Genomic DNA, 27244 nt, shown 5'->3' with positions numbered 1-27244 from the left:
AAAACCCCAAAAGGCAACTTGAATTGGGATCTAGGGTACTGGGCCGTACAAAAAGTGCTCCAACTATTGATATCTTGGGCATGAGCCAGGAACAAGCATGCTGGGATCCCCTAAAGGCACCACGGAACAGCAGAAGCAGCAGCAGATTTTTGTCCACCTGATGCAGCAAAGAATATTTAAGCATGTGGTGAGAAAATCATATCTTTTCTTTGCCCCAAAAAGTCTGCATTTTTGAGGTAAGTTTTGTGAGTTACACACATTTAAAGCTAAGTATATATATATATCTCCAGTCCGCATGGCTAGTATTGAGCAGGTGTAGAAGAAATATCAGAAATTGTTACTAACTGGAATTTTTTATTCAAGGCTACAAAAGCAGAGTTTTTCTAAGACTCGGGACCTTACAAAATACAAAATCTGAGTGTTCCATTAATGTTATACATTAAGCATCAAAGCTGACACAATCTGTTCAGGACTTCATTTGCTGTGTAAAAACCCCATCTCAAGATAACATAGGAGAGTGACCCAAATTTTGTCCAAATCTATGTCTAAATAAAGAAATAGGGAATGTATAAAAGTATGTTTAAGACAGAGTCTAGGGAGTGCCACATGCAAACCTTATCCCCTCCCTGCAGACCTAGGTAATGTGAGCTATCCTAGTCTTGTTACCTTGAGTCCTGGGTTCCAGACTTTCAAAATTTAAGTCTAGATTCATGAAAAAGTGCAGCAGAGCCAAACCAGGGAAGGACAAGCACCATTTTCAACTTCTGTCACAGGTCCCTAACACAGAGGTAAAACACAAGATTTTTTCCCCTGACCTAGCTGTCAGGGAACTCCTGCTCATTTGCGAGTTTGGAGGTTTATCTAATGCTAACATCAGCTCGATTGGAAATAACATATGGAATTGATCATGCTTCTGAAATAAACTGTAGCCAGGGGAGTCCTACAGTATTTTGTCAAAGAGCATGAAACATTTTCAACCTTAAAAAAAGACTATGTTATTCAGAATATTTATTGATAATTGTAAAATAGTGTGTTTGATAACTGTAAAATAATATTATTCAAATATATATGTAGAGTTAATAACTTTTAGCACATCTTAGAGCTGCTAAATGAAATAAAAAATACATTGAGGTGAAAAATTATCTTGGTCATTCAAGTTGGTTTTCTCTATTTGGATTCTTAGTTGTCTTGATCTAAGTCTATAGAGGATGTCTTACACAAGTGTCACACACTCCAGATAACGTTTGGTAATGAGAAAAGTCTGGCCTGTCTTGGGCCTTGCATATATGGACCCAGAGACTTCATATACAAGATATACAAGATAACGGGAAAACCTGAATGAGAATGATGCCGTTAGCTGCCAAAGGAGCGTGTGATAAACTCTCAGCTAAGATCTCAATGGGGCAATCAAGGTCACATCCTACAAGAATCAGCAAAGAAACAAAGCCATGACACTAGGCCTCTTCCATGTACTTTTTGGGGCTGAAGCTCACATTCATCAGTGGTTCAAAACCTCTTCTTTGCCTTCGGTGCTGGAAAAGCACAAGCAGCAGAACAAGCGTGGCCAGAGCTATAAGTGCTCCTCCAATTGTGGATCCAACCGTGACAGCCCACATTTGGGTTTCTTCCAGTGAACCTGGAAATACAAAATGTCTGAAGTGAGGACAGCATATAATTTCATTTCTCAAATCACATAGAAGAAAGAAAATATCCCTTAGCCTGGTAACTATGATTACTTGTGTGGCCCAGGGACCCACTGGCCACAAGGGAAGCTGGTAATTCACCATGTAACCAATACACATACCAGAGCCAGAGATGTTTCCTGCCACAGAATTCTACAGCTGAATTTAACCTTCAACCTTTCATACAAATTAAAGTGTTGAGAACAGGAAAGATTAGCAGTTACAAGACAAAAAGATCATTCTCTTATCTAATCTGGCCAACATTTTGAATTATCTAAGCAATTATTTCTATAATGACATTTCAGCATAGCTGTTTACAAGCTACTTTGGTCAACAGAAAACCTTGACATTTTCCAATAGACAACAAAGCAGCCCATTGTCAAATTCTAAACTGAAAACACTACTAGTGTGATTCTGCCAACTTGCTCCAGATCACATCTTCTGATTTTGAACCACTTCTGGGGATCCACTTCTGTCTTCTAAGATAATATCGCCCATTCTTATAATAACCCTGCTCCACTCGGCTGAATAACTTTATTTTCTGATTTCATTTATGCTTTCAGAAGCAAAAATTGCCTGCTGTCCTGTTCTGGAAAATGCTACATATACTGAGATGACAAGAATTACATTTGACTAAATATCCACAAAAACCTCTCAAAAGGATTTAAAGTATTTGGAAGCTAGTTAGACTTATGGGCTTAATGAGACAGATGGCTCAAGGAGATATCACACTGATTATAGGAGTGACTAAAATTTGTGTGATCCAATCTGCAGTCCCTATCAACAAGAGTTGAGGGCGATCATGCCCAAGTTCAGCCAAGGTCCCAAATTAATTGTTCTCTGCCTTACTGCCTCTCAAGTAAGAGCCAGCAATGTATTACATACGTTGATTTCTAATGTGGTTACATGAATTAGAATTGGAACTTGTATATTTAGGTAAAAAAGGGTTTGGATGTAAAAACTGGATTGTCTGAACACAGACCATGCAGACAGGGACAGAAACGCTGCTTCACAGTGAGCTAGCAATTTATTTAGGTGGGAGTTGAGAAGCAGCAGAATCACAAGCTGCCATTTTTCCTCTCCAGGTACCTCGTGCCCAAGGAGGAGCAGCATTTCCAAAAGCAGAAGCAGGGACAGTAGTCCAAAGGGAGGAAAACTTAAACTCCATAAATGGGGAAGTTTAAATTCTTGGGGGAAAGTCTTGGGACACCCCTGAGAAAAGCAGTGCAGAAGCAGTTAGCGTGCCTCCACGAGTCAGAGCTCCCCTGCATGAATGTAGCCTGAGGACAAGGGTTTCAATCTTTTGCAGCCTATAGACCTTTAAACAGTCTCCACAGATTAAAACCCCAGATACCTGGTAATGATTCAGAAGAAATTTCTGCCCACATGGGTTAGATAAGCACCTACTGCCTCTCAAAGCAATAGAGAGGGGAAGAAAGAAACTGCTCAGATTTAATCTTTGGTAAAATATCTGAAGCATGGTTTTCACACATTCCTTACAGTTTTGCCTTTTACAAACATTTGCAACTTGTGCTGCATATTTTTGATTTTGTGCACAAATATTTTGCTTTCTTGGTTTTTGTCTTTATCTGATTTGCGTCAAGGCTAATTTCAGACGAATAGACAAACCCTAATGTGTATCACACCTATGGGCATGGAAAATCTCCAAAATTGTGGGGTTTATAACACAGAACACCCAGGTGCCTCTCTCCAGTGTATCCAAAGATCAATGGAGTTCATCTCTAAGGAGATTCATGGTGCAGCATTATTCAGGGCCCTGCACAAAACAAGTATTTTCCAATGACCACCGTAAGCTCCCTGGCAGAGCACCTGACCTCTGACAGGTTAAAGGGTCCTGTACCAGGCATGAACAGCACCGGGAGCAGGAGCCAAAATCAAAGACTCCTCAACCCCAAAGGAGCACATTGTCAATGCTGGAGCTCCTCAAGTTGGTGCCTTTCGCAGCAGAGCCAACTAAGGATGTGAACTAAACTTTTGTGAAAGGTGCCTCATTTTCCATACACCTGTGTTGCTGAAAATGTGAGCTCTCATCTCTTGGCCTGGAAGAGCCTGCACACCTCTGAGATGTACCTGGCAGGTCAATGGCGTAGGTGTAGCCGAGCTGCTCCGCGGTTTGGAAGAGCTCGTCGTTGGTCACAGGAGGGAAAAAAGGGACCATGTTATACAGTCTGTTGTGGCCAATGGGGGCCAGCTCCTCAGGCCAGGCATTGTCAGGGGGGTTAAACCGCTTCATCCACTCATCAAAGATGGCATCAGTAAAGGAGTGAAGAACCTGCAAATCCAGACATGGGCAGCACACTCATTAAGCTCTTCCTGGATGCAACAGCTTTCACAGAATCACGGAATTGTCAGAGTTGGAAGGGACCTCTAGAGATCATCTGGTCCAACTCCCCTGATAAAGCAGGATTGCCCAGAGCACATTACTCAGGACTGCATCCAGGCAGGTCTCGAAGATCTCCAGAGAAGGGGACTCCACAACCTCCCTGGGCAGCCTGTTCCAGGGCTCTGTCACCCTCACCGTAAAGAAGTTTTTTCTCATATTTGAATGGAACTTTCTATGTTCCAGCTTGAGCCCTTTGCCCCTTGTCCTGTCGCTGGAAACCACTGAAAAGAGTCCGGCTCCAACATCCTTCAACCCACCCTTTAGATACTTATAAACATAAATAAAGTCTCCCCTCAGCCTTTGCTTGTCCAGGCTAAAGCCAGCTCCTTGAGCCTTTCCTCATAAGGGAGGTGCTCCAATCCCTTAATCATCTTTGTTGCCCTACGCTGGATTCTCTCCAGTAGTTCCCTGTCCCTCTTGAACTGGGGGGCCCAGAACTGGCTTTAAAACACTCTCGCCTAAGGTGGCAGCACCATTGAGAGAGAAGAGGGTAATCTAATTTGAGCAGGATTTACAGAATCGGAAACCAAGAAAGTTCATGAGAACAAAGCAAATTGATCTCCTGCATGGCTTATTTTGCTCTATATGTCCTTGTTGCTGCTTGTTCATAATAAGCTCTTTCTCCAGACAGTTTAGTATCAGCCAGCAGTGAATAGGCAGGTCCACCCACTAGAGTGAGGGCCCACCGAGCACATTCAGGTGAATGTATATCTAAAACAGATTTTACTCTCTCTCATGTTTGAAGAGGTATGGAAAATTGAGGGAAATTTGATTCTTTCATGCTCACTTAATAGCGTGTCACCAGTTCCACAGCCCTAGGTACCCACAAATTTGATCAGGTCTTGCCCAGTGTGCCTATAGCACTAATACAGGAAGGTTGTTTGCAAGTTGAGTTCAGACAAGTGTTACAAATGTCTGGGGCAGTTCAAATGAATTTCTGATGTACTTATGTTTTTTAATTACCACCCTTGAAAAAACTTAGACAATATCTCATGGAAAATAATCTTGCATGTAAAATTACAGCATAGTGAAATGAAGATTTCATTGTTGAGGAAGGAATTAATGTAGGACTTAAGAATTATTAAGATAATAAGCTAGGGAACTACTACATAAGTATTTAGGCTAACTTTTCCAACAAAAGATGGCAAACTTAAAAGAAAGCTAAGGAAGAAATTAATTGCATTACAATTTCTCTATATAATCGCTGTGGTTTAATCTAACAAAGAGGAAAAGAAACTGGCAGGAATTTATTAGGAGAGAAAGATGTGTAAGCAGAGTCATCAGTTGGCTTTTTATTTGCACATTGCTGTTTGTGCTGCTTATTGCAGTGTAGCACTGTACTAATGCACCAGTGAAATCACATTATTTCTATTCTCCAAAGGACCCTGAGATTACTTGTGCTTCCTATTAGCCTGTGAAGTTTTAAACAAAGAAACAATCTACTCAGTCTACTGATGTAAAAATAACTAACCCCACTTGCTATCTTGTTGCTGTAAAATTGTCTGGTATAAGCTATTAAATTTAGATACCACCTAATGAGAGGATTCAGGGCAACATGACTTGGAATAGCAGCTCTTTTCTCCAGAAACTTACTTTATATTTCACAAATCACCGAGATTTCTTCCATCTTTATTTGACCATTAAGCAGGCATGGCAACGCTCAAGAAAAGAGAAATACATTCTCCTTTTCTATTTAAAGGACTTACTTTGAGGGAACTCACTTTACTTGTTTTGCAAATCTTTGGTGAGACAGTTTCTCTGAGCCACTGCCACTCACACTGGGGGGAAAAGGACATACCACAAAGATGGGATCATTGGCGGCTGCGTGAGGGAGAAAGCTGGTCCCATTCAAGAAAGAGTGAGCCAAATTATGAAGGCTCAGCATCGGCGAGTTAAGGGCTCCATCTGACTTATCGAAGCCCTCCAGCGCGTTCCTGTGGATAGGTAAAAGCAGCATCAAGTAACCACATTTTGCTGACAAACACACCCCCAAAGAAAACCCATGACCCAGCCGGCCCTGGAGGAGCAGAAGGCCAAACCTGAAACTGGAACTGGAATTTCGGAAAAAGGGGGGGCTGTCGAACTCCTGCAGGGAAAGGCACCTCCTGACGTCCTCCCCGGTGGGCAGCTGCTCGCCGGAGGCCCCGGGAGGTCGCCGCCGCAGCGGTCCTTCGTCACTCCCGTTGCACAGGGTGACCAGGCGGTTGTAGTCATCCAAGCTGAGCGTGAAACAGAAAGAGGCACAAGTCAGAAGAAGGTGATGGTGCCCTGGCTTGTTGTTTTTTTCTCCCGTAGCACGAAAGAGGTCTGGATCTGTGAGAGAGCAGGGATTAGGGATTTACACCTCCCGGGGCATCTGGGTTCACCTCCTGTGGCCTGGGAACTGTAGTTATCACAGGACTGCCACCATGCCATGACTTTCCATGGCTCTGCACCCTCCATGGACCATCAGTCATTCATACCAAGACTCGCCAGGCTCATCCTCCACAGAGAGAGGATGCTTAAGAAAAGGCAAACACAGCTCCCTCTACACCTACTCCCCTCCTGAGGGCTTTGTAAGAACAGCTTTAGCCAGACAATCTAAAAGAGTCTTTTGAATTGAAAAACTTTCAGTCCTGAGTAAGCACGAGCTTTTTAACTCTTAACAAAGAGGAAAATCAACAGGAAAATCCCACTGTGGGGTGGGCTAAGAAAATGCAAGGAACAATGGAAAACAGGATTTCACTTTCTATCCTTCATCCTCTTCAGAAGAAAAGCAACTTCAATGCACTACATCCTCTTTTTTCAGGGCCGGGAGGACATCCTGTTGTTGTGGGGTTTGCCTACTAGCTAACGCGGAGCAAGTCCTTTATATTCAGGAGAGAAAAAGGGAAAGAGGAGGAGAGAAACAGCGTGTCACTTGTGAAAAATATTCTGTGCTATTCAATATAAAATGAGACTGCATTTTCAGAAACTCATGAAGTAAACAAAAGCCCTTCTATCTTTAACCTTGGCAAGGCAAAAGTTTAGTCCCTTCAGTTTTTGAGTAAAAACAAAACCCTATTTATCTTACAGAAAAAGTCGGGGCAAATTTAAAGCCAACTGATGCCTAAAGCTAGAATTTCAAGTAGCTCTTTAGGTACCCAGAGAAAGAGACTCTTTTGAAAAGCCCTGAGCTTTTGGTATCTCTGTCTGACTGACTGCACGCTGCCCCAGAGCTGACAGGAACGTTTTATGAGAATTGTCACCAGCAGCATCTTATGTCATAGCACCCCAATCCTGCACTTCAGAGCCCTGCCCTCACCCGAATCAGTATATGCCTACAGAGAGCTCCTGGCTGTCTCTGTGTTGCTTTCCATGTGAAACCTCAGCCACAGCAAAGTCAATCCCCAAACTGCACCAAATATATCAGGTATGTAAATATCTGTATATGTTTATATAAAAAATGTATTTATATATTTATAATACAGAATTATTGTGTATATATATATATAGGTATATATATAAACTAAAGATCTCACCCAATACAAGGGAACAGATTTTTTCAGCCTGTCTCTAGCTTCCTATACGCCAAAAAACAGTTTTCTGTTTCTGCTGCCAAAACCAGTGGGGTGTTTGTTACAGAGAACTAACACACAGGGATTCCTTCTTTAAAAAGATACTTGCCAATGTGCAAACTCTTCAGACTTTTGGCAGCCTCAAATTGGCTGAATCGACTGCAATCCTGTAGCAAAAGAATCATCTCTAAAAATACGTTTCCCTAATACTCGAGGGGAAAGTTTACACAGCACCATCTACACACAAACCGATGGTGATCCCCAGTTTTAAAAAAGACGGGTTGGGCTCTTTTCCTGCTGCTCACTCACACTGGGAGCGCAGCCCACGCGCTCAGTACTGACTGAAAGCAAGGCTTGATCAGTATGCAAGCTCTCCCTAGATATTCCCATACCTGTTACAAACTATTTGCCACCGGGAGAACCTGGAGCTCAGGCTGATCAGCTCCGGGTCGTCCGGCCGCGATGCTCCGAAGAGCTGATCCGTGCAGACGTCGCACTCATTTCTACCCGTGGCGAAGTTCCAGTAGGGCAGCGCAAAGGAGTCGTTGCCCACCAGCCGCTGCGATGGACAGAAATGCATTAGCAAGGAGCAACCTTCAAGAAAGAGAAGTAAAGAGAAAGGAAGGGACTCCTGCAAGTCATTTCACTGGGTATTCGCTGGTTATTTTGCTGGATATTCTGCTTTTCATTCTGCATTTCAACTACATACACTTCAGAACTGTATGTTGTGAGCTGTTCCAACTGCTTTCAAAAGATTGGGGTGTTAAGTCAGTCCTAGCAAAGACATTGTCACTAGTTACTCTACTGTTGGCCTGCGCTTCTTCTGGCAATGTTAGGCTTTCTAACTACCCAGAGACCAGGCAGGATCAGAGATTAATTGAGCCTTAAGTAACTAAGGGGCTTTCTGAATTATGTAAGTGGGTAACGGGTAAAATTGTGCATATGGTTTGCTTTTGCTCCAGAAAGGCTAGCCCTGGGGAAGAATCTGAACTCATAGTAACAGAGGAATACAGTGCATTTTCTCGTGCTCGCTTGTTAGATATGATTTCACACAAGCAAGATCCTGCAGCTATTTTCATACCAATCATTTTCATTAAAAGTCTGCAAGGTTAAAATACAGTAGCATTGCTGATGTAGAAGTAATGCAAAATAGAGTCAATGCTTTGATAACTGGCTCTCAGGCAGGTTACCACATATTTCTTTTAAAGATGTATTGCTAAACATATGCATGTACTAAATGTATAGCATGGCACATTTAAAGGGGGTAATATTTAGAGCTGCTTTCATTGGGAGAGTATCTTCAATATCAGCAGACAATATCCGTTACCAAGTTTTACGTCTATGTGTTCCTTTGATTTTATTAATAAGTATTGTTAATCCACATCTTCTGTCCCTTGTTGGGGAGAATGAAGAAAAAAATCTCCATGATAACCTTCGTATTATTGTTCATAGTGAGAAAATGTTCAGTCCTCAGCATCTTGAAAGCAGCAATTTCACTTTAAGCAAAAAAGGATCAGTGAGCAAAAGCTCCTGGGAGTTTAAGTAAGAAACTGTCCTAGGAAATAGCTTACCCTTGGCCAGCTCGACAAAGTCACACAGCAAGAGAGAAGCTGCATGAGGAAAGGGACAGGCTGTTCAGCTCACCTGCAGGTCTCTCTCCAGCAGCAGCAAATGGTACCTATGCCAAGTGACAAAGGCAGGTCCTTGATGGGAGAAGTCGATAGCTGTGAAGGGGCGGCCAGGGCCTACAAAGAGAAGATAAAATAAGCGTTTAGGCACCAGATGAGGCGAGAGACAGACAGTACCTTCTTCTACTGCCTGGGGTGGAGTTAAAAACATGCAACTCTGCACCTTTGGAAAGAACGCACATATCAGAAGCTCCAACTTTTATGTGGGGCAAGTGAAACAAACTCCTCTGTGGACAACCGCTTCAGTGCTTCTCAAAACTTCATATTCCCCCAAAAGTTGGATATTGTGAAGATTTCTTATGCCTTTGGTGTATTTTGGTTTAAAGAAGCAGTCTCCTTGTCTAAAATCTTAGTTCCTTCCTAATAGGTACCATATTAATTCATTCTCTTGCTCAGCGGCAGGACTTAAACCATGTATCTATCAAAAGAACCTCAGTATTTTCCATAACCTGCCAACAGTAATTCAACATGTCTTTTGCCAATCTTCTTCAAATCGTGCTTGTTATTTCTTGTATTGTGCTTTCATTATTACACAAGAGCTCAGATGATCAAAGACTAGGGGCTTCAAACCCTTGTCTAAAATCTTAGTTCCTTCCTAATAGGTACCATATTAATTCATTCTCTTGCTCAGCGGCAGGACTTAAACCATGTATCTATCAAAAGAACCTCAGTATTTTCCATAACCTGCCAACAGTAATTCAACATGTCCTTTGCCAATCTTCTCCAAATCGTGCTTGTTATTTCTTTGTATTGTGCTTTTGTTACTACACAAGAGCTCAGACGTTCAAAGACTAGGGGCTTCAAAGCACATAGGGATTTGTTTATCACTGAAGCAAGCTTCAACCCAGATAAGAATTTATTTATCACTGCAGCAGGTCTGAAGGCCCTTCAACTGCAGGTGGCCACCAATCGTTTAATTCCGCAGATCTGCTCCTACTGGGACTCACGGCTTGCTTAAGTAACACATCTGTGTTAAGCACACTTGCTTTTGTCGAGCAATGATACTTTTCGCCCTTTCCCTTACCTGCAGAGCCCCTTGGATACAAAAAGCACTAACCTAATAGCGTGTCTCTGACTGAGTAGTAATGGAGCCAAACGAAGTAGTTATAAATGCTGCAGTTGGCAATTTGGGGTTCCTCTCCGGTGGGACCAAGGAGACTCATCCAGTGCTGAGTTGCAATCACATAGTCGGGGTGAATGGTTGTCTTTGCACGGTCTAGAGCATCGAAGAACTGCTCTCTCTCCTCTGCCGTCAGGGAGTGGACATCCTTCCTGACAACTGGTGGCTTCCTCACATTGCAGTCAGGGCCAGTCCAGCCAAACTTGCAGTCACCGCAGTTATAGCCAGCAAAGTTTCCTGAATCAAGAGGAAAGAGCAGTCATGACATTACAAATCGGGGAAAACTACCAGTGGAATGCAGAAGAATTAAGAATTAGCGTTCTTTTTCCCCATCGACACCAGTTCCTAGAAGGGACAGCATCCGAGCAGACTGGCAGCTTTGCCAATTGCCTCACCAGAAGGACAGCTTGTTTCCCAGAGCCACAGAAGGACCAAGAATCACACTCAGCCAGCTGGGGAGGTGAAGCACTGGGTGACGGACTTGACTACCCAAAGTGATCAGAGATCTGCGGAGCACTCAGGCACGTGAGGAGCCTCACTGAGCAGAGAGCCGAGCACTTCAGGTTAAGCATGTGATGAAGTGTTTTGCTCAATTGGCTCTCAAGTACTCCCAGGCTTCCAGGATCACACCCAAAAAAGAGTTGGCTCACGTGGATCCTTGAGCGCAGAAAAAAATCCCCAAACAAAGCAGTTCTCTCAAGGACAAAACTCAGGAGAAAAAGGAACGTCTGTTAACAGTGTATCTGGGACCCAACACAATCCAGGACAAGCACCAGGGGTGCTGCAGGTCACGCTTGAAGGATTATTAAATGGTGCTGCAGTAAGAGCCTGAGAAACACTGCGGTACCAGCATTCCCTGCTGGCATGGGTCAAGGCGAGTAATGGGATTCCCTCCAGGCTATTAGCTCAGACCCCCTCATGTCGTGGAAGAGCCCAGGAAAGCAGACCTTGCTTTAGCCATGGCTTCTCGCCCACCACGGCAGACTGCCAGTAGCAGCAGAAAGGTCCTGCTGCAGCTCGTTTTGCCTTTGCCAGGGGAGACGAGGAAGGGACCATTCCTGCAGCAGACATCTGCCTCCTGCCCGCATAAGTATTTAGGCTAACTTTTCCAACAAAAGATGGCAAACTTAAAAGAAAGCTAAGGAAGAAATTAATTGCATTACAATTTCTCTATATAATCGCTGTGGTTTAATCTAACAAAGAGGAAAAGAAACTGGCAGGAATTTATTAGGAGAGAAAGATGTGTAAGCAGAGTCATCAGTTGGCTTTTTATTTGCACATTGCTGTTTGTGCTGCTTATTGCAGTGTAGCACTGTACTAATGCACCAGTGAAATCACATTATTTCTATTCTCCAAAGGACCCTGAGATTACTTGTGCTTCCTATTAGCCTGTGAAGTTTTAAACAAAGAAACAATCTACTCAGTCTACTGATGTAAAAATAACTAACCCCACTTGCTATCTTGTTGCTGTAAAATTGTCTGGTATAAGCTATTAAATTTAGATACCACCTAATGAGAGGATTCAGGGCAACATGACTTGGAATAGCAGCTCTTTTCTCCAGAAACTTACTTTATATTTCACAAATCACCGAGATTTCTTCCATCTTTATTTGACCATTAAGCAGGCATGGCAACGCTCAAGAAAAGAGAAATACATTCTCCTTTTCTATTTAAAGGACTTACTTTGAGGGAACTCACTTTACTTGTTTTGCAAATCTTTGGTGAGACAGTTTCTCTGAGCCACTGCCACTCACACTGGGGGGAAAAGGACATACCACAAAGATGGGATCATTGGCGGCTGCGTGAGGGAGAAAGCTGGTCCCATTCAAGAAAGAGTGAGCCAAATTATGAAGGCTCAGCATCGGCGAGTTAAGGGCTCCATCTGACTTATCGAAGCCCTCCAGCGCGTTCCTGTGGATAGGTAAAAGCAGCATCAAGTAACCACATTTTGCTGACAAACACACCCCCAAAGAAAACCCATGACCCAGCCGGCCCTGGAGGAGCAGAAGGCCAAACCTGAAACTGGAACTGGAATTTCGGAAAAAGGGGGGGCTGTCGAACTCCTGCAGGGAAAGGCACCTCCTGACGTCCTCCCCGGTGGGCAGCTGCTCGCCGGAGGCCCCGGGAGGTCGCCGCCGCAGCGGTCCTTCGTCACTCCCGTTGCACAGGGTGACCAGGCGGTTGTAGTCATCCAAGCTGAGCGTGAAACAGAAAGAGGCACAAGTCAGAAGAAGGTGATGGTGCCCTGGCTTGTTGTTTTTTTCTCCCGTAGCACGAAAGAGGTCTGGATCTGTGAGAGAGCAGGGATTAGGGACTTACACCTCCCGGGGCATCTGGGTTCACCTCCTGTGGCCTGGGAACTGTAGTTATCACAGGACTGCCACCATGCCATGACTTTCCATGGCTCTGCACCCTCCATGGACCATCAGTCATTCATACCAAGACTCGCCAGGCTCATCCTCCACAGAGAGAGGATGCTTAAGAAAAGGCAAACACAGCTCCCTCTACACCTACTCCCCTCCTGAGGGCTTTGTAAGAACAGCTTTAGCCAGACAATCTAAAAGAGTCTTTTGAATTGAAAAACTTTCAGTCCTGAGTAAGCACGAGCTTTTTAACTCTTAACAAAGAGGAAAATCAACAGGAAAATCCCACTGTGGGGTGGGCTAAGAAAATGCAAGGAACAATGGAAAACAGGATTTCACTTTCTATCCTTCATCCTCTTCAGAAGAAAAGCAACTTCAATGCACTACATCCTCTTTTTTCAGGGCCGGGAGGACATCCTGTTGTTGTGGGGTTTGCCTACTAGCTAACGCGGAGCAAGTCCTTTATATTCAGGAGAGAAAAAGGGAAAGAGGAGGAGAGAAACAGCGTGTCACTTGTGAAAAATATTCTGTGCTATTCAATATAAAATGAGACTGCATTTTCAGAAACTCATGAAGTAAACAAAAGCCCTTCTATCTTTAACCTTGGCAAGGCAAAAGTTTAGTCCCTTCAGTTTTTGAGTAAAAACAAAACCCTATTTATCTTACAGAAAAAGTCGGGGCAAATTTAAAGCCAACTGATGCCTAAAGCTAGAATTTCAAGTAGCTCTTTAGGTACCCAGAGAAAGAGACTCTTTTGAAAAGCCCTGAGCTTTTGGTATCTCTGTCTGACTGACTGCACGCTGCCCCAGAGCTGACAGGAACGTTTTATGAGAACTGTCACCAGCAGCACCTTATGTCGTAGCACCCCAATCCTGCACTTCAGAGCGCTGCCCTCACCCGAATCAGTATATGCCTACAGAGAGCTGGCAGCAAGCTCCTGGCTGTCTCTGTGTTGCTTTCCATGTGAAACCTCAGCCACAGCAAAGTCAATCCCCAAACTGCACCAAATATATCAGGTATGTAAATATCTGTATATATTTATATAAAGATATGTTTATATATTTATAATACATAATTATTTTATATATATATATTTATATAGGTATCTATATAAACTAAAGATCTCACCCAACACAAGGGAACAGATTTTTTCAGCCTGTCCCTAGCTTCCTATACGCCAAAAAACAGTTTTCTGTTTCTGCTGCCAAAACCAGTGGGGTGTTTGTTACAGAGAACTAACACACAGGGATTCCTTCTTTAAAAAGATACTTGCCAATGTGCAAACTCTTCAGACTTTTGGCAGCCTCAAATTGGCTGAATCGACTGCAATCCTGTAGCAAAAGAATCATCTTTAAAAATACGTTTCCCTAATACTCGAGGGGAAAGTTTACACAGCACCATCTACACACAAACCGATGGTGATCCCCAGTTTTAAAAAAGACGGGTTGGGCTCTTTTCCTGCTGCTCACTCACACTGGGAGCGCAGCCCACGCGCTCAGTACTGACTGAAAGCAAGGCTTGATCAGTATGCAAGCTCTCCCTAGATATTCCCATACCTGTTACAAACTATTTGCCACCGGGAGAACCTGGAGCTCAGGCTGATCAGCTCCGGGTCGTCCGGCCGCGATGCTCCGAAGAGCTGATCCGTGCAGACGTCGCACTCGTTTCTACCCGTGGTGAAGTTCCAGTAGGGCAGCGCCAAGGAGTCGTTGCCCACCAGCCGCTGCGATGGACAGAAATGCATTAGCAGGGAACAACCTTCAAGAAAGAGAAGTAAAGAGAAAGGAAGGGACTCCTGCAAGTCATTTCACTGGGTATTCACTGGTTATTTTGCTGGATATTCTGCTTTTCATTCTGCATTTCAACTACATACACTTCAGAACTGTATGTTGTGAGCTGTTCCAACTGCTTTCAAAAGATTGGGGTGTTAAGTCAGTCCTAGCAAAGACATTGTCACTAGTTACTCTACTGTTGGCCTGCGCTTCTTCTGGCAATGTTAGGCTTTCTAACTACCCAGAGACCAGGCAGGATCAGAGATTAATTGAGCCTTAAGTAACTAAGGGGCTTTCTGAATTATGTAAGTGGGTAACGGGTAAAATTGTGCATATGGTTTGCTTTTGCTCCAGAAAGGCTAGCCCTGGGGAAGAATCTGAACTCATAGTAACAGAGGAATACAGTGCATTTTCTCGTGCTCGCTTGTTAGATATGATTTCACACAAGCAAGATCCTGCAGCTATTTTCATACCAATCATTTTCATTAAAAGTCTGCAAGGTTAAAATACAGTAGCATTGCTGATGTAGAAGTAATGCAAAATAGAGTCAATGCTTTGATAACTGGCTCTCAGGCAGGTTACCACATATTTCTTTTAAAGATGTATTGCTAAACATATGCATGTACTAAATGTATAGCATGGCACATTTAAAGGGGGTAATATTTAGAGCTGCTTTCATTGGGAGAGTATCTTCAATATCAGCAGACAATATCCGTTACCAAGTTTTACGTCTATGTGTTCCTTTGATTTTATTAATAAGTATTGTTAATCCACATCTTCTGTCCCTTGTTGGGGAGAATGAAGAAAAAAATCTCCATGATAACCTTCGTATTATTGTTCATAGTGAGAAAATGTTCAGTCCTCAGCATCTTGAAAGCAGCAATTTCACTTTAAGCAAAAAAGGATCAGTGAGCAAAAGCTCCTGGGAGTTTAAGTAAGAAACTGTCCTAGGAAATAGCTTACCCTTGGCCAGCTCGACAAAGTCACACAGCAAGAGAGAAGCTGCATGAGGAAAGGGACAGGCTGTTCAGCTCACCTGCAGGTCTCTCTCCAGCAGCAGCAAATGGTACCTATGCCAAGTGACAAAGGCAGGTCCTTGATGGGAGAAGTCGATAGCTGTGAAGGGGCGGCCAGGGCCTACAAAGAGAAGATAAAATAAGCGTTTAGGCACCAGATGAGGCGAGAGACAGACAGTACCTTCTTCTACTGCCTGGGGTGGAGTTAAAAACATGCAACTCTGCACCTTTGGAAAGAACGCACATATCAGAAGCTCCAACTTTTATGTGGGGCAAGTGAAACAAACTCCTCTGTGGACAACCGCTTCAGTGCTTCTCAAAACTTCATATTCCCCCAAAAGTTGGATATTGTGAAGATTTCTTATGCCTTTGGTGTATTTTGGTTTAAAGAAGCAGTCCCCTTGTCTAAAATCTTAGTTCCTTCCTAATATGTACCATATTCATTCATTCTCTTGCTCAGTGGCAGGATTTACACCATGTATCTCTCAAAAGAACTTCAGTATTTTCCATAACCTGCCAACAGTAATTCAACATGTCTTTTGCCAATCTTCTTCAAATCGTGCTTGTTATTTCTTGTATTGTGCTTTCATTATTACACAAGAGCTCAGATGATCAAAGACTAGGGGCTTCAAACCACATAGGGATTTGTTTATCACTGAAGCAAGCTTCAACCCAGATAAGAATTTATTTATCACTGCAGCAGGTCTGAAGGCCCTTCAACTGCAGGTGGCCACCAATCGTTTAATTCCGCAGATCTGCTCCTACTGGGACTCACGGCTTGCTTAAGTAACACATCTGTGTTAAGCACACTTGCTTTTGTCGAGCAATGATACTTTTCGCCCTTTCCCTTACCTGCAGAGCCCCTTGGATACAAAAAGCACTAACCTAATAGCGTGTCTCTGACTGAGTAGTAATGGAGCCAAACGAAGTAGTTATAAATGCTGCAGTTGGCAATTTGGGGTTCCTCTCCGGTGGGACCAAGGAGACTCATCCAGTGCTGAGTTGCAATCACATAGTCGGGGTGAATGGTTGTCTTTGCACGGTCTAGAGCATCGAAGAACTGCTCTCTCTCCTCTGCCGTCAGGGAGTGGACATCCTTCCTGACAACTGGTGGCTTCCTCACATTGCAGTCAGGGCCAGTCCAGCCAAACTTGCAGTCACCGCAGTTATAGCCAGCAAAGTTTCCTGAATCAAGAGGAAAGAGCAGTCATGACATTACAAATCGGGGAAAACTACCAGTGGAATGCAGAAGAATTAAGAATTAGCGTTCTTTTTCCCCATCGACACCAGTTCCTAGAAGGGACAGCATCCGAGCAGACTGGCAGCTTTGCCAATTGCCTCACCAGAAGGACAGCTTGTTTCCCAGAGCCACAGAAGGACCAAGAATCACACTCAGCCAGCTGGGGAGGTGAAGCACTGGGTGACGGACTTGACTACCCAAAGTGATCAGAGATCTGCGGAGCACTCAGGCACGTGAGGAGCCTCACTGAGCAGAGAGCCGAGCACTTCAGGTTAAGCACGTGATGAAGTGTTTTGCTCAATTGGCTCTCAAGTACTCCCAGGCTTCCAGGATCACACCCAAAAAAGAGTTGGCTCACGTGGATCCTTGAGCGCAGAAAAAAATCCCCAAACAAAGCAGTTCTCTTAAGGACAAAACTCAGGAGAAAAAGGAACGTCTGTTAACAGTGTATCTGGGACCCAACACAATCCAGGACAAGCACCAGGGGTGCCGCAGGTCACGCTTGAAGGATTATTAAATGGTGCTGCAGTAAGAGCCTGAGAAACACTGCGGTACCAGCATTCCCTGCTGGCATGGGTCAAGGCGAGTAATGGGATTCCCTCCAGGCTATTAGCTCAGACCCCCTCATGTCGTGGAAGAGCCCAGGAAAGCAGACCTTGCTTTAGCCATGGCTTCTCGCCCACCACGGCAGACTGCCAGTAGCAGCAGAAAGGTCCTGCTGCAGCTCGTTTTGCCTTTGCCAGGGGAGACGAGGAAGGGACCATTCCTGCAGCAGACATCTGCCTCCTGCCCGCACACAGAATCACAGAATCACAGAATCACAGAATCACAGAATCTTCTAGGTTGGAAGGGACCTTAAAGATCATCTTGTCCAACCGTCAACCTAACTGACAAAAATAGACACCCACACAACAAACAAGGAGCATCATCACTAAACCATACCTCCCAGCACTACATCAACCTGTCTTTTGAACACCTCCAGGGATGGTGCCTCAACCACCTCCCTGGGCAGCCCATTCCAATGTCTGATAACCCTTTCAGTGAAAAAATTTTTCCTAATATCCAGCCTGAACCTACCCTGGCGCAACTTGAGGCCATTTCCTCTCGTCCTGTCGCCTGTGACTTGGGAGAAGAGACCGACCCCCACCTCTCTACACCCTCCTTTCAGGTGGTTGTAGAGAGCAATAAGGCTGCTGGCGTTGCAGGGATGTAGGACAATCATTGCTGCCAGGGGAAGGAGGGAGCAGAGGGGGACCAGGGGTCCTCTGGGATCTCCACTCAGTTCTCCCAAATCTGCATTGAGACTCTCTAACCCCACCCTTCCTCCAACACCATGTACACACTCACTCCATAACAACCATGCCAGTTGTCTTTCAAAATGCCACAAAATTTCACTGTTGCCCACACATATTGGCACTGCTAGATCCAGGACAGACTTTGGGCTAACATGGTGATGGCATAGTGGCTTCTGAAGCGTTCCTGGATGGGCAGACATCCCTAGGTTGTAGGGTTGAGCCTATGAGCAGAACAATGGTTAACACTAAGATTTCAGGTTGTCAGAGGCTACAGGGCTTATTACCAATTTATCTGTGAGGGCCCTTTGAATCTATGCAGCTCTTGGTGCCAAAGATCATTTTATTGGACAATATTCATATTTGAGGTATACTTTATGCACCTCCTCAGTCTATTAAAAGAAATTTGCAGAAGCCTGAAATGTTGAGCTAACATGGTGATGGCATAGTGGCTTCTGAAGCGTTCCTGGATGGGCAGACATCCCTAGGTTGTAGGGTTGAGCCTATGAGCAGAACAATGGTTAACACTAAGATTTCAGGTTGTCAGAGGCTACAGGGCTTATTACCAATTTATCTGTGAGGGCCCTTTGAATCTATGCAGCTCTTGGTGCCAAAGATCATTTTATTGGACAATATTCATATTTGAGGTATACTTTATGCACCTCCTCAGTCTATTAAAAGAAATTTGCAGAAGCCTGAAATGTTGAGTCATCTTCATATGAAAAACGCTCTTCTCCGCCTGTATGGCATTTGAAGCCAGATGAACCAGTGACTCCTCACTTGTTTCTCTTGGGCAGGTGCTAATTATATCCAATTGATGGTCTGCAGGATTTTCTTCCTTAAGCACCTAATCTATGAGGTAATCCAAGGGGTCCATTCTTTCCACCACTTCATCAGGCATTTTTCAATGGGACATGAGCTTTTACTGAGTAAGAAAGAGGACTGCAGTGAAGAAGAGATTGGCAAAGAGGAGGAGCAGATTTCCAGACAAAGTGGTATTTTACACTGCAGTATTACTCCTGATTGTGTTGAACATTTTTATAGCATCCTCAGGTATATTTGGCAATGTTCTCTTGTCAGAAATCACAGAATCACAGAATGATATGGGGTTGGAAGGGACCTCTGGAGATCATTTAGTCCAACTCCCTTGCCAAAGCATGTCCACCTACAGCAGGTTGCACAGGAACTTGTCCAGGTGGGTTTTGAAAGTCTCCAGAGACGGAGACTCCACCACCTCTCTGGGCAGCCTGTTCCAGTGCTCTGCCACCCTCAAAGACAAAGAACTCAAAATTGCATTTATTTCATAAGCTTCTAAAACAGTATTCTTCTAAACTAAATTTAACTATCCCACTGGAATACTGCTTTGTTGTGTAATTAGTGTCAATTTTCACGGTTAGGCTACTGTATCCAACATTTTGTCTAATTCAACATATGCACCTTATTGGAAAATAAACTACCACATTCCCCTTCACATAGGACAGCATACTGCTAGGAGCTGTCATCAAGTCATTTCAGTTCAAGAATGTATATAAATCGAATTAATATTAGGTGCACCCAAACCAATTGTAGAACACATGTAATGTATACAAAACTGAAATTAGACAGGAACTAAGAAGATTTTGCTACCTCCCAGGTACATTCATGCCATACATTTTTATAGCATCCTCAGGTATATTTGGCAATGTTCTCTTGTCAGAAATCACAGAATCACAGAATGATATGGGGTTGGAAGGGACCTCTGGAGATCATTTAGTCCAACTCCCTTGCCAAAGCATGTCCACCTACAGCAGGTTGCACAGGAACTTGTCCAGGTGGGTTTTGAAAGTCTCCAGAGACGGAGACTCCACCACCTCTCTGGGCAGCCTGTTCCAGTGCTCTGCCACCCTCAAAGACAAAGAACTCAAAATAGCATTTCGTTCATAAGCTTCTAAAATAGTATTCTTCTAAACGAAATTTAACTATCCCACTGGAATATTGCTTTGTTGTGTAATTAGTGTCAATTTTCAGGGTTAGGCTACTGTATCCAACATTTTGTCTAATTCAACACATGCACCTTATCGAAAAATAAACTACCACATTCCCCTTCACATAGGACTGCATGCTGCCAGGAGCTGTCATCAAGTCATTTCAGTTCAAGAATTTATATAAATTGAATGAATATTAGGTGCACCCAAACCAACTGTAGAACACATGCAATGTATACAAAACTGAAATTAGACAGGAACTAAAAACATTTTGCTACCTCCCAGGTACATTCATGCCATAACCACATCTTTTTTCTAGAGATGGTATTTTTGCAGCCACCAACACATCGAGTGAACAACAGACTTACAATTGCTTTTTTGAACATAGTTCTTTGTAGAAAAAGTGGGAAGGAAAGCTGGATCTTTCTGTTGTAGTAATCATCTTATTCTGTTATATTTGTCCCCAGTTAAAGAAAGGCTAGTGCATATTATCTGCTAAAGCCTTGAAACTCCTTAGAAAATTTACATTAATTTGAGAAAAAAAATAAAAATAACATGACCATACAATAACCACTCACCAATATTTGTTTGAGTTTGGAATTTATTTTTTTTTTCTCTCCCAGAAATATTCAGCACCCAGACCTAGATTGATATGATTTTAAGACATTTTTCCTCAATGAACAGCAACAACAAATGGTCAAATTTTCAAAGTTCCTTTTATCCTTAGCTATTACATTTTTAGCAGAACGCTCAAATTGATTAATTTATTGCAAGAAGTCCAGAATCCCCCTTGGGAAATCCTGAGCCCTGTTCCGCACAGCTCCTCCAGCTTTCCTACAGTACAGCCATCAGCTATGTGACACATTTAAATGGCACTGTCTATCCAAATATAATCAGCTGCATGGCAGTTGGAGTTCCCATAGCTTATCGTTTACACCATGTCTAAACTATAAATTAAACAGCGCCAAGATGGCACTGGAACACGTTAAAATGCTAGAAGGAGCCTTGGTATGGGCTGGAGTTTGCACAAGCCAGGAACCATTTCAAATAGGCAGTTTGCACCTAACGTTCATTTGGAAAATAAGATACCTTAATAGTAGAGATGTGCACTGTTCCATGTCCCTTTGAATGAGAATATTTAATTTACGTTCCCTATCATAGGTACCATAGCCCTAGGTGCCTAGTAAAGATCACACATCACACCACTTAAAACTCTGGTGTGCAGAAAGCCAATCAGTATATAAAACAGAGTGGAAAAAAAAAATACAACAAAATACTAATAGACACAGACACACGATCACCAACATTGTAAAAGTCACATTGCAAAAGCAACATTGATCTAATTCAAATCCCAAAGCCTGTCCAGAGGGATCTGGCTGGATCGATGGGCTAAGACCAACGGGATGAGGTTCAACAAGGCCAAGTGCCAGGTCCTGCACTTGGGTCACAACAACCCCAGGCAGCGCTACAGGCTGGGGGCAGAGTGGCTGGAGAGCTGCTGGGCAAAAAAGGACCTGGGGGTGTTGGTCGACTGTCGGCTGAACATGAGCCAGCAGTGTGCCCAGGTGGCCAAGAAGGCCAACAGCATCCTGGCCTGTATCAGGAACAGTGTGGTGAGTAGGACCCGAGAGGTGATCGTCCCCCTGTACTCGGCACTGGTGAGACCCCACCTCGAGGACTGTGTCCAGTTTTGGGCATCTCACTACAAAAAAAGACATTGAGGTGCTGGAGCGGGTCCAGAGAAGGGCGATGAAGCTGGTGAGGGGTCTGGAGAGTGAGTCTTATGAGGAGAGGCTGAAGGAGCTGGGGTTGTTCAGCCTGGAGAAGAGGAGGCTGAAGGGAGACCTTATCACTTTTTACAACTACCTGAAAGGAGGTTGTATAGAGGTGGGGGTAGGTCTCTTCTCCCAAGTTACAGGCGATAGGACAAGAGGAAACAGCCTCAAGTTGCGCCAGGGGAGGATCAAGTTGGATGTCAGGAAAAATTTCTTCACAGAAAGGGTTATCAAGCATTGGAATGGGCTGCCCAGGGAAGTGGTTGAGACACCACCCCTGGAGGTGTTCAAAAGATGAGTTGACACAGTGCTCGGGGATATGGTTTAGTGTTGGTTGGTGGAGTGTGGGTATGGTGGGTTTTTTTGTTGTTGTTTGCTTTTTTACGGTTGGACTAGATGATCTTAAAGGTCCCTTCCAACCTAGGCGATTCTGTGATTCTGTGAGTTGTGAACTTCTTAGTGCTCTCCTAGAAATGCCTTTGCAAGCAGCATCAAGCAGAGTAGAGCCCAGGCAACCTTTCTGATATTTATCCTTAAGGATGCCTTCCACCTTAATGTTTTATCACAGGTATATTTAGATAACAGAGACTGCAAGGAGAAAGAAGAACACAAGTGGAATAAAAATGCAGTGAGACAAACCAGATTTAAAGAGCCGAGGAGAGCGGACAGCTCAGCGGAAGAAAGGCTGAATGACAGGACACTACATTCTGGTCACGTAACTGGGGACCCAGCCCTGCAAATATCAAATAGAATTTCACAGAATCTTCATGGCTGGAAGGGACCTCTGAGATCATCAAGTCCAACCATACACGCACAAAAAAACCCAATACCGGTGCTCACCTCCGCTGGGACAAGCAAATTAATGTCTGTCTATGCAGACCATGTCTGTCTACACCTATTCTCTCTTCAATTTTCTCCCAGGTTTTGATAACCTAATTACTCAGACTGCGTAAATGTTGGTGTATATCCATGTGCTTCAGTGATCTTGTGACCCAGGGTCTGTGCCTGTATGTGATACCTGACTTTATTTTTGGAGGTACATAAGAACCTTTAAAATGAAAAAACCCTACATCCAATTTTATTTTTTTTGTAAAGTGTCTGGAAAAGTACCTCCACACGAGCATTTGAAATCTAGTCAAAGGAAGAGATAAAAACTGACTTATGCTCTGAAGTCTGTTATTATTTTAAGGACCTTCAGTAACATCGTGTATCCATTTAAGTCATCTGCCCTTACCTCTCTGCCTTCAGTTGATAACAGCACTGCAAAACTTAACCTTGTGGGCTGAAATTTTCTACAGCACTTCTTTCTCAGATTGATCTGGGCTTTTTTGATAGCGAGAGCTGAGATATACTTCAGAGATATACTTCTTCAGCTAGATTGAAGAATCAGGTTGAAGGAAAGCAGGCTATTCTTCCCGTGTTAGAAAATTCAAACAACTTTGTTTCCAACATGAAGCCCCAGGCTGCATTTGAAGCCTGCCCAGCAGGTGACTTCAGTGCTGGAGATGTGCCGTTTGCCTGACCGCTGGTAGCATCTCCTGCCAGCCCTGCAACCCAGCCTGGGCTGAGGCTGTGGTTCCTGCTCACTTTAACCCTCCTTCAACCAGGGCTGCTGCTGAAAAGAGAGTCCTGTCGCCTTATCCTGCCCTAACCTCACCTTCCCATTCCCTCCCTCCTGCTGGTACACGTGAACTGGTCTCCTTAAAACCCGATCCTTTTTGGCCACGTCAGCCTTCAAGCACATCAACTCCCATTTTGCCACCAGCAAGTGAACATGGAAGCCCATTGTAAAGCCACAGGTGGGAAGGAGCGACTGGAGATGGGGAGAAAAAGGGCAGGATGGCCTCCTTGGTGTCTGTACCGATTTCATTTTGAATCAAAGTGAGTTGTAGACTTGGTTAATGGTCCTGGGCAACACTGCAGCCAGACATCTACCCATTTTCAGTGCCCAGGGTATATCGTGCTGCAAAGTATTACTCCAAGAGGAATAAATCTCTAAGTTTCTGATCAATGCACACTGATACAAGCTCACTGGGCCATGAATAGCAGTGACAGACGTTTGAACACAGCACTGAAACATCCCAAATTCTGCAGAGAAAGTTGATGGGTAGCTCACTGGGCCATGAATAGCAGTGACAGAGGTTTGAACGCAGCACTGAAACATCCCAAATTCTTCAGAGAAAGTTGATGGGCGGCTGTCGCAGATGGAGTGATTAACTTCACTAGTTAGAGTGAAGTAGTGAAATATTTATTAAGGTGAAACAGTGATTTAACAAAACCAGTAGTAAGTGCGATAAAACCAGTAGTAAATGTGATAGTGTTTTACGAGATTTGATGTCAAGTACACTCTATTATTTACTGCACAGAGGACAGGGTCAGACAAGCTGTCAGGGAGACCCTCCCATTGAGTCATGAGGTTCAGAAAGGACCCCCTTGCTTTCTAAACTCCTTCTCAGAGAGGAGTCTAGGTGCAGCTGGATCCAATCCTAGTCCCAGACTTGGTCAACGGTTTATGTCTAAAGGATTATATATGCGCAATCAATCCTTTACATTACTTAGCTAAGATTTCAAAGTTTAGCATGCTATTAGTCACTTACTGAGAATCTGTTGCAGCAAGGAATCTCTCAACCTCGAGGAGTAGAACCTCAAGCGAGCGTCCTCACAAAAGGGGAGATCCTGGCGTGCAGCCCGCTGCCGTACAGGAGAGGTTAAAGGGCTCTTGGGCTGTCCACTATTTATACAGTAAGATAATTGACCTATAGCCATATTTTCATGGCAACAAAATTTCTAGGTCCCCACTCCAGACAGTATTTTGACTATGCTGCCAGCCATCCCCCAAAGTCTGGGTGCAAGTTATCACAACTGCTGTTGTGATGGCCGTGGTGGCCAAGGCGGGGCAGGAGCCGGGCAGAGGAGGGGGCAAAATAGGGAGAGCACACCGCCACAGTGGCTACAGGGACAACTCCAGGGAGAAAGAGGAAAACCCAAAAGTTTGCATGAGAGAAAGGACTTTTTCAACTCTGTTGCTTAGAAGAAGTGCTAATGGTATCATGAACGTAACAGTATTTTTAGGAAACTGGTAATATTTGAAGCTTTTTTGATGCCTTTCACCACCACAAATGTTTCTGTCCTTCAGACCCATCCATCCCCACCTCCTCACCCCAGCACCCCTCTCACCTGTGCACCGACAGCTCTGGTTGAAGAACTTGAGGGGCCACCGTTCCCGGTCATCCACATTTCGAAGGGTGTAGGGGCCACTCCAGGGCTGAGTGTCCGCCTGCACCCCCTGACACCGTCCCCTGCCCTGCAGGGACCCGCAGACATTGTCTGGCTCCGTCCCCAAGGCCGGGCAGCAGCGCTTCAAGCGAAGGGCCTCCACTGTCATGCAGGCACGGGGGAACTGTGCCTGTGCCCGGGGCACACAGCAGCAGCTCAGGTAGCCCAGCCCAGCCCAGAAGAGCCACCTCAGGCCACCCATTACGGCTGGCTGCAGGCTCTGCTTCTCCGCCGGACCTGAGCGAGTGGAGCAGGGAGATCTCCGCGGTGGGACAACCTGGCCTGGCCGCCGCTCCGTGCCCCAGCCGAGCGGGATAATCCCTCTCGCTGCCGAGGATGCCGGTGTCGGGTGTTTGTTTAATCCTGGTCTCTAATTGCCTTGAATGCAGTTCAAAAGAGGGGCACTTTGGCTCTGCGGTGCCTGCCCAGCAGCCACGGCTTGGAGCGAGGTTTATATAGAGGTTGGGAGAAGCCCTCATTAGAGGGATTAGAGTGGCACAAATCCTCGTGTTTTGCACATGACATCAAGAGCAGAAAAGACTCCAGCGTGAGAGCAAGTTCTGCGGGCTCTGGCAGCTTGTCAGGAGGGTGAATGCCTCAGGTTTATTTCTCCATGTCTTTCGTGAGCTTTGAGAAATTGACGGTCTTGTTTTAGCTGAGGTGGCTGGGGAAACAGGTTTATTCTTTTGCTCAGAACCTGTAAACAGCTGGTAAACAGAAGAGGAAAACCCTTCTTTTTTCAGTTCATTCACTGCAAGATTATACTTTCCACTAAAGCAGCACCTGTAGAAAATGAACTGGAAGTGCTGAAGACAAAGGTGCGTGAAATTAGTGAAAATTAATAAACTCGGTAGCGACAGTTTGGGATGGAGACTCCATCTGCTGACTGCAGAGCTCCAGTGCTTGTACTGTAAACATCTGAGTGGCAAGTGGAGAAGGGTTCCCTTCTTAATAGCCTTTTTGTATACAAAATAAATTATTTAATTGTTTTTAAAGGGTCCTTGTTTGCTCTCTAATCCTTTCCCCATCATTACACCAGAGGTTATTTTGGGGCCGTTCAGGCTGCTAGACTTTCAGAACTGTCAGAGCTGGGCATTTGTTACCCACCTGGCAGCAGGCAGTCTGTGAGATCAATACACGCACCAGACATACAGACAAGTGGTTTTGTTCAGGACATCAACAAAAATTACTTCAAAAAGCTGCTCCCATGCAGCACCTCCTTCCCACAGTGCAGCTCCTATGTGCTACAGGAATAAAATGAATACATCAAAATAAAGTAGTGGTAAATCATGAGACACGTCTGAAGCCATAGCTATCTGTTCAGCTCCACCATATTGAACTAAAACTGGCAACTCCCTTTGCTTCAATGAAAGCTTTGTCTACCTCCCCCCCTCTACACTAAAATTGCTTAGATATATTTATAAGTATGTATAATGAAAACAGCTGTGGTTGTGGCTGTGCTATTCAATATCTCCATGGCGCACCATTTTAACACAAAAAGTCTACTATCTATGCAGCAAACTTACTGCAGACACTGTTGTCAGCGCTTTCAGGTTCTCCAATATTTATATAAAAATTCACTATGTGCCAGACAAACTAAAATATGATTCTACTTAATTTTTGGAAGTACAAAGCCAATTAGCAATATGACACAGGGGTTTCAACTCATCTTCCTTAGGACTGAATTTACCTGGAATGAGCTTTTGCCTGCTGCTCTCAACACAACGTGAAAACGACAGAAAATAAGACTAGTTGGTGGAAAAAAGTGCTGAAGAAGCTCAGGAGTGAAAGCACTAACTCAAAAACGCTCTGAACAACGCACCTCCCCATGCTCAGCACCCAAGCAAACTTTCTGGTATGGGAAAGATCAGTCTTGGGATCTAGGTTAGACAATGTCTTGAACCAAAGTTACCTGAGAGCAATTACAGTGAACACACGTTTATCAGCATCACCAAAAAAAAAAAGATTTAGATAGAATTCAGCTAGCTGATTAAACCTCTGAACTGAAGTGGTTATACATATGTGCAAGCAGCCACTATAATCAAGCCACTCTGTCCAGGCTCCCATAAGAAGGTACCTAGTGCCACTGGAGATCCTATATGAGGCAGAAAGAGTA

At 44.2% G+C, this 27244-nt stretch overlaps 1 protein-coding gene across 1 annotated transcript; it reads right to left on the bottom strand.

Annotated features, from left to right (window-relative positions):
• Positions 1-1034: 1034 nt before the first annotated feature.
• On the bottom strand, positions 1035-25473 carry DCT (dopachrome tautomerase). Its single transcript, XM_014955504.1, has 8 exons — positions 25030-25473; positions 16467-16766; positions 15602-15702; positions 8015-8181; positions 6126-6305; positions 5885-6020; positions 3774-3975; positions 1035-1636 (listed from the first exon to the last, which is right to left on the bottom strand). The coding sequence occupies exons 1-8, from the start codon at positions 25328-25330 to the stop codon at positions 1455-1457; spliced, it is 1569 nt and encodes a 522-aa protein (XP_014810990.1). The 5' UTR covers positions 25331-25473; the 3' UTR covers positions 1035-1454.
• Positions 25474-27244: the final 1771 nt, after the last annotated feature.

Source organism: Calidris pugnax, unplaced genomic scaffold (assembly GCF_001431845.1).
Source record: "Calidris pugnax isolate Ruff unplaced genomic scaffold, ASM143184v1 scaffold153, whole genome shotgun sequence".
Taxonomy (NCBI): domain Eukaryota; kingdom Metazoa; phylum Chordata; class Aves; order Charadriiformes; family Scolopacidae; genus Calidris; species Calidris pugnax.
Note: the sequence above shows the minus strand (reverse complement) of the source record. Positions and strands in the feature narration are given on the sequence as shown.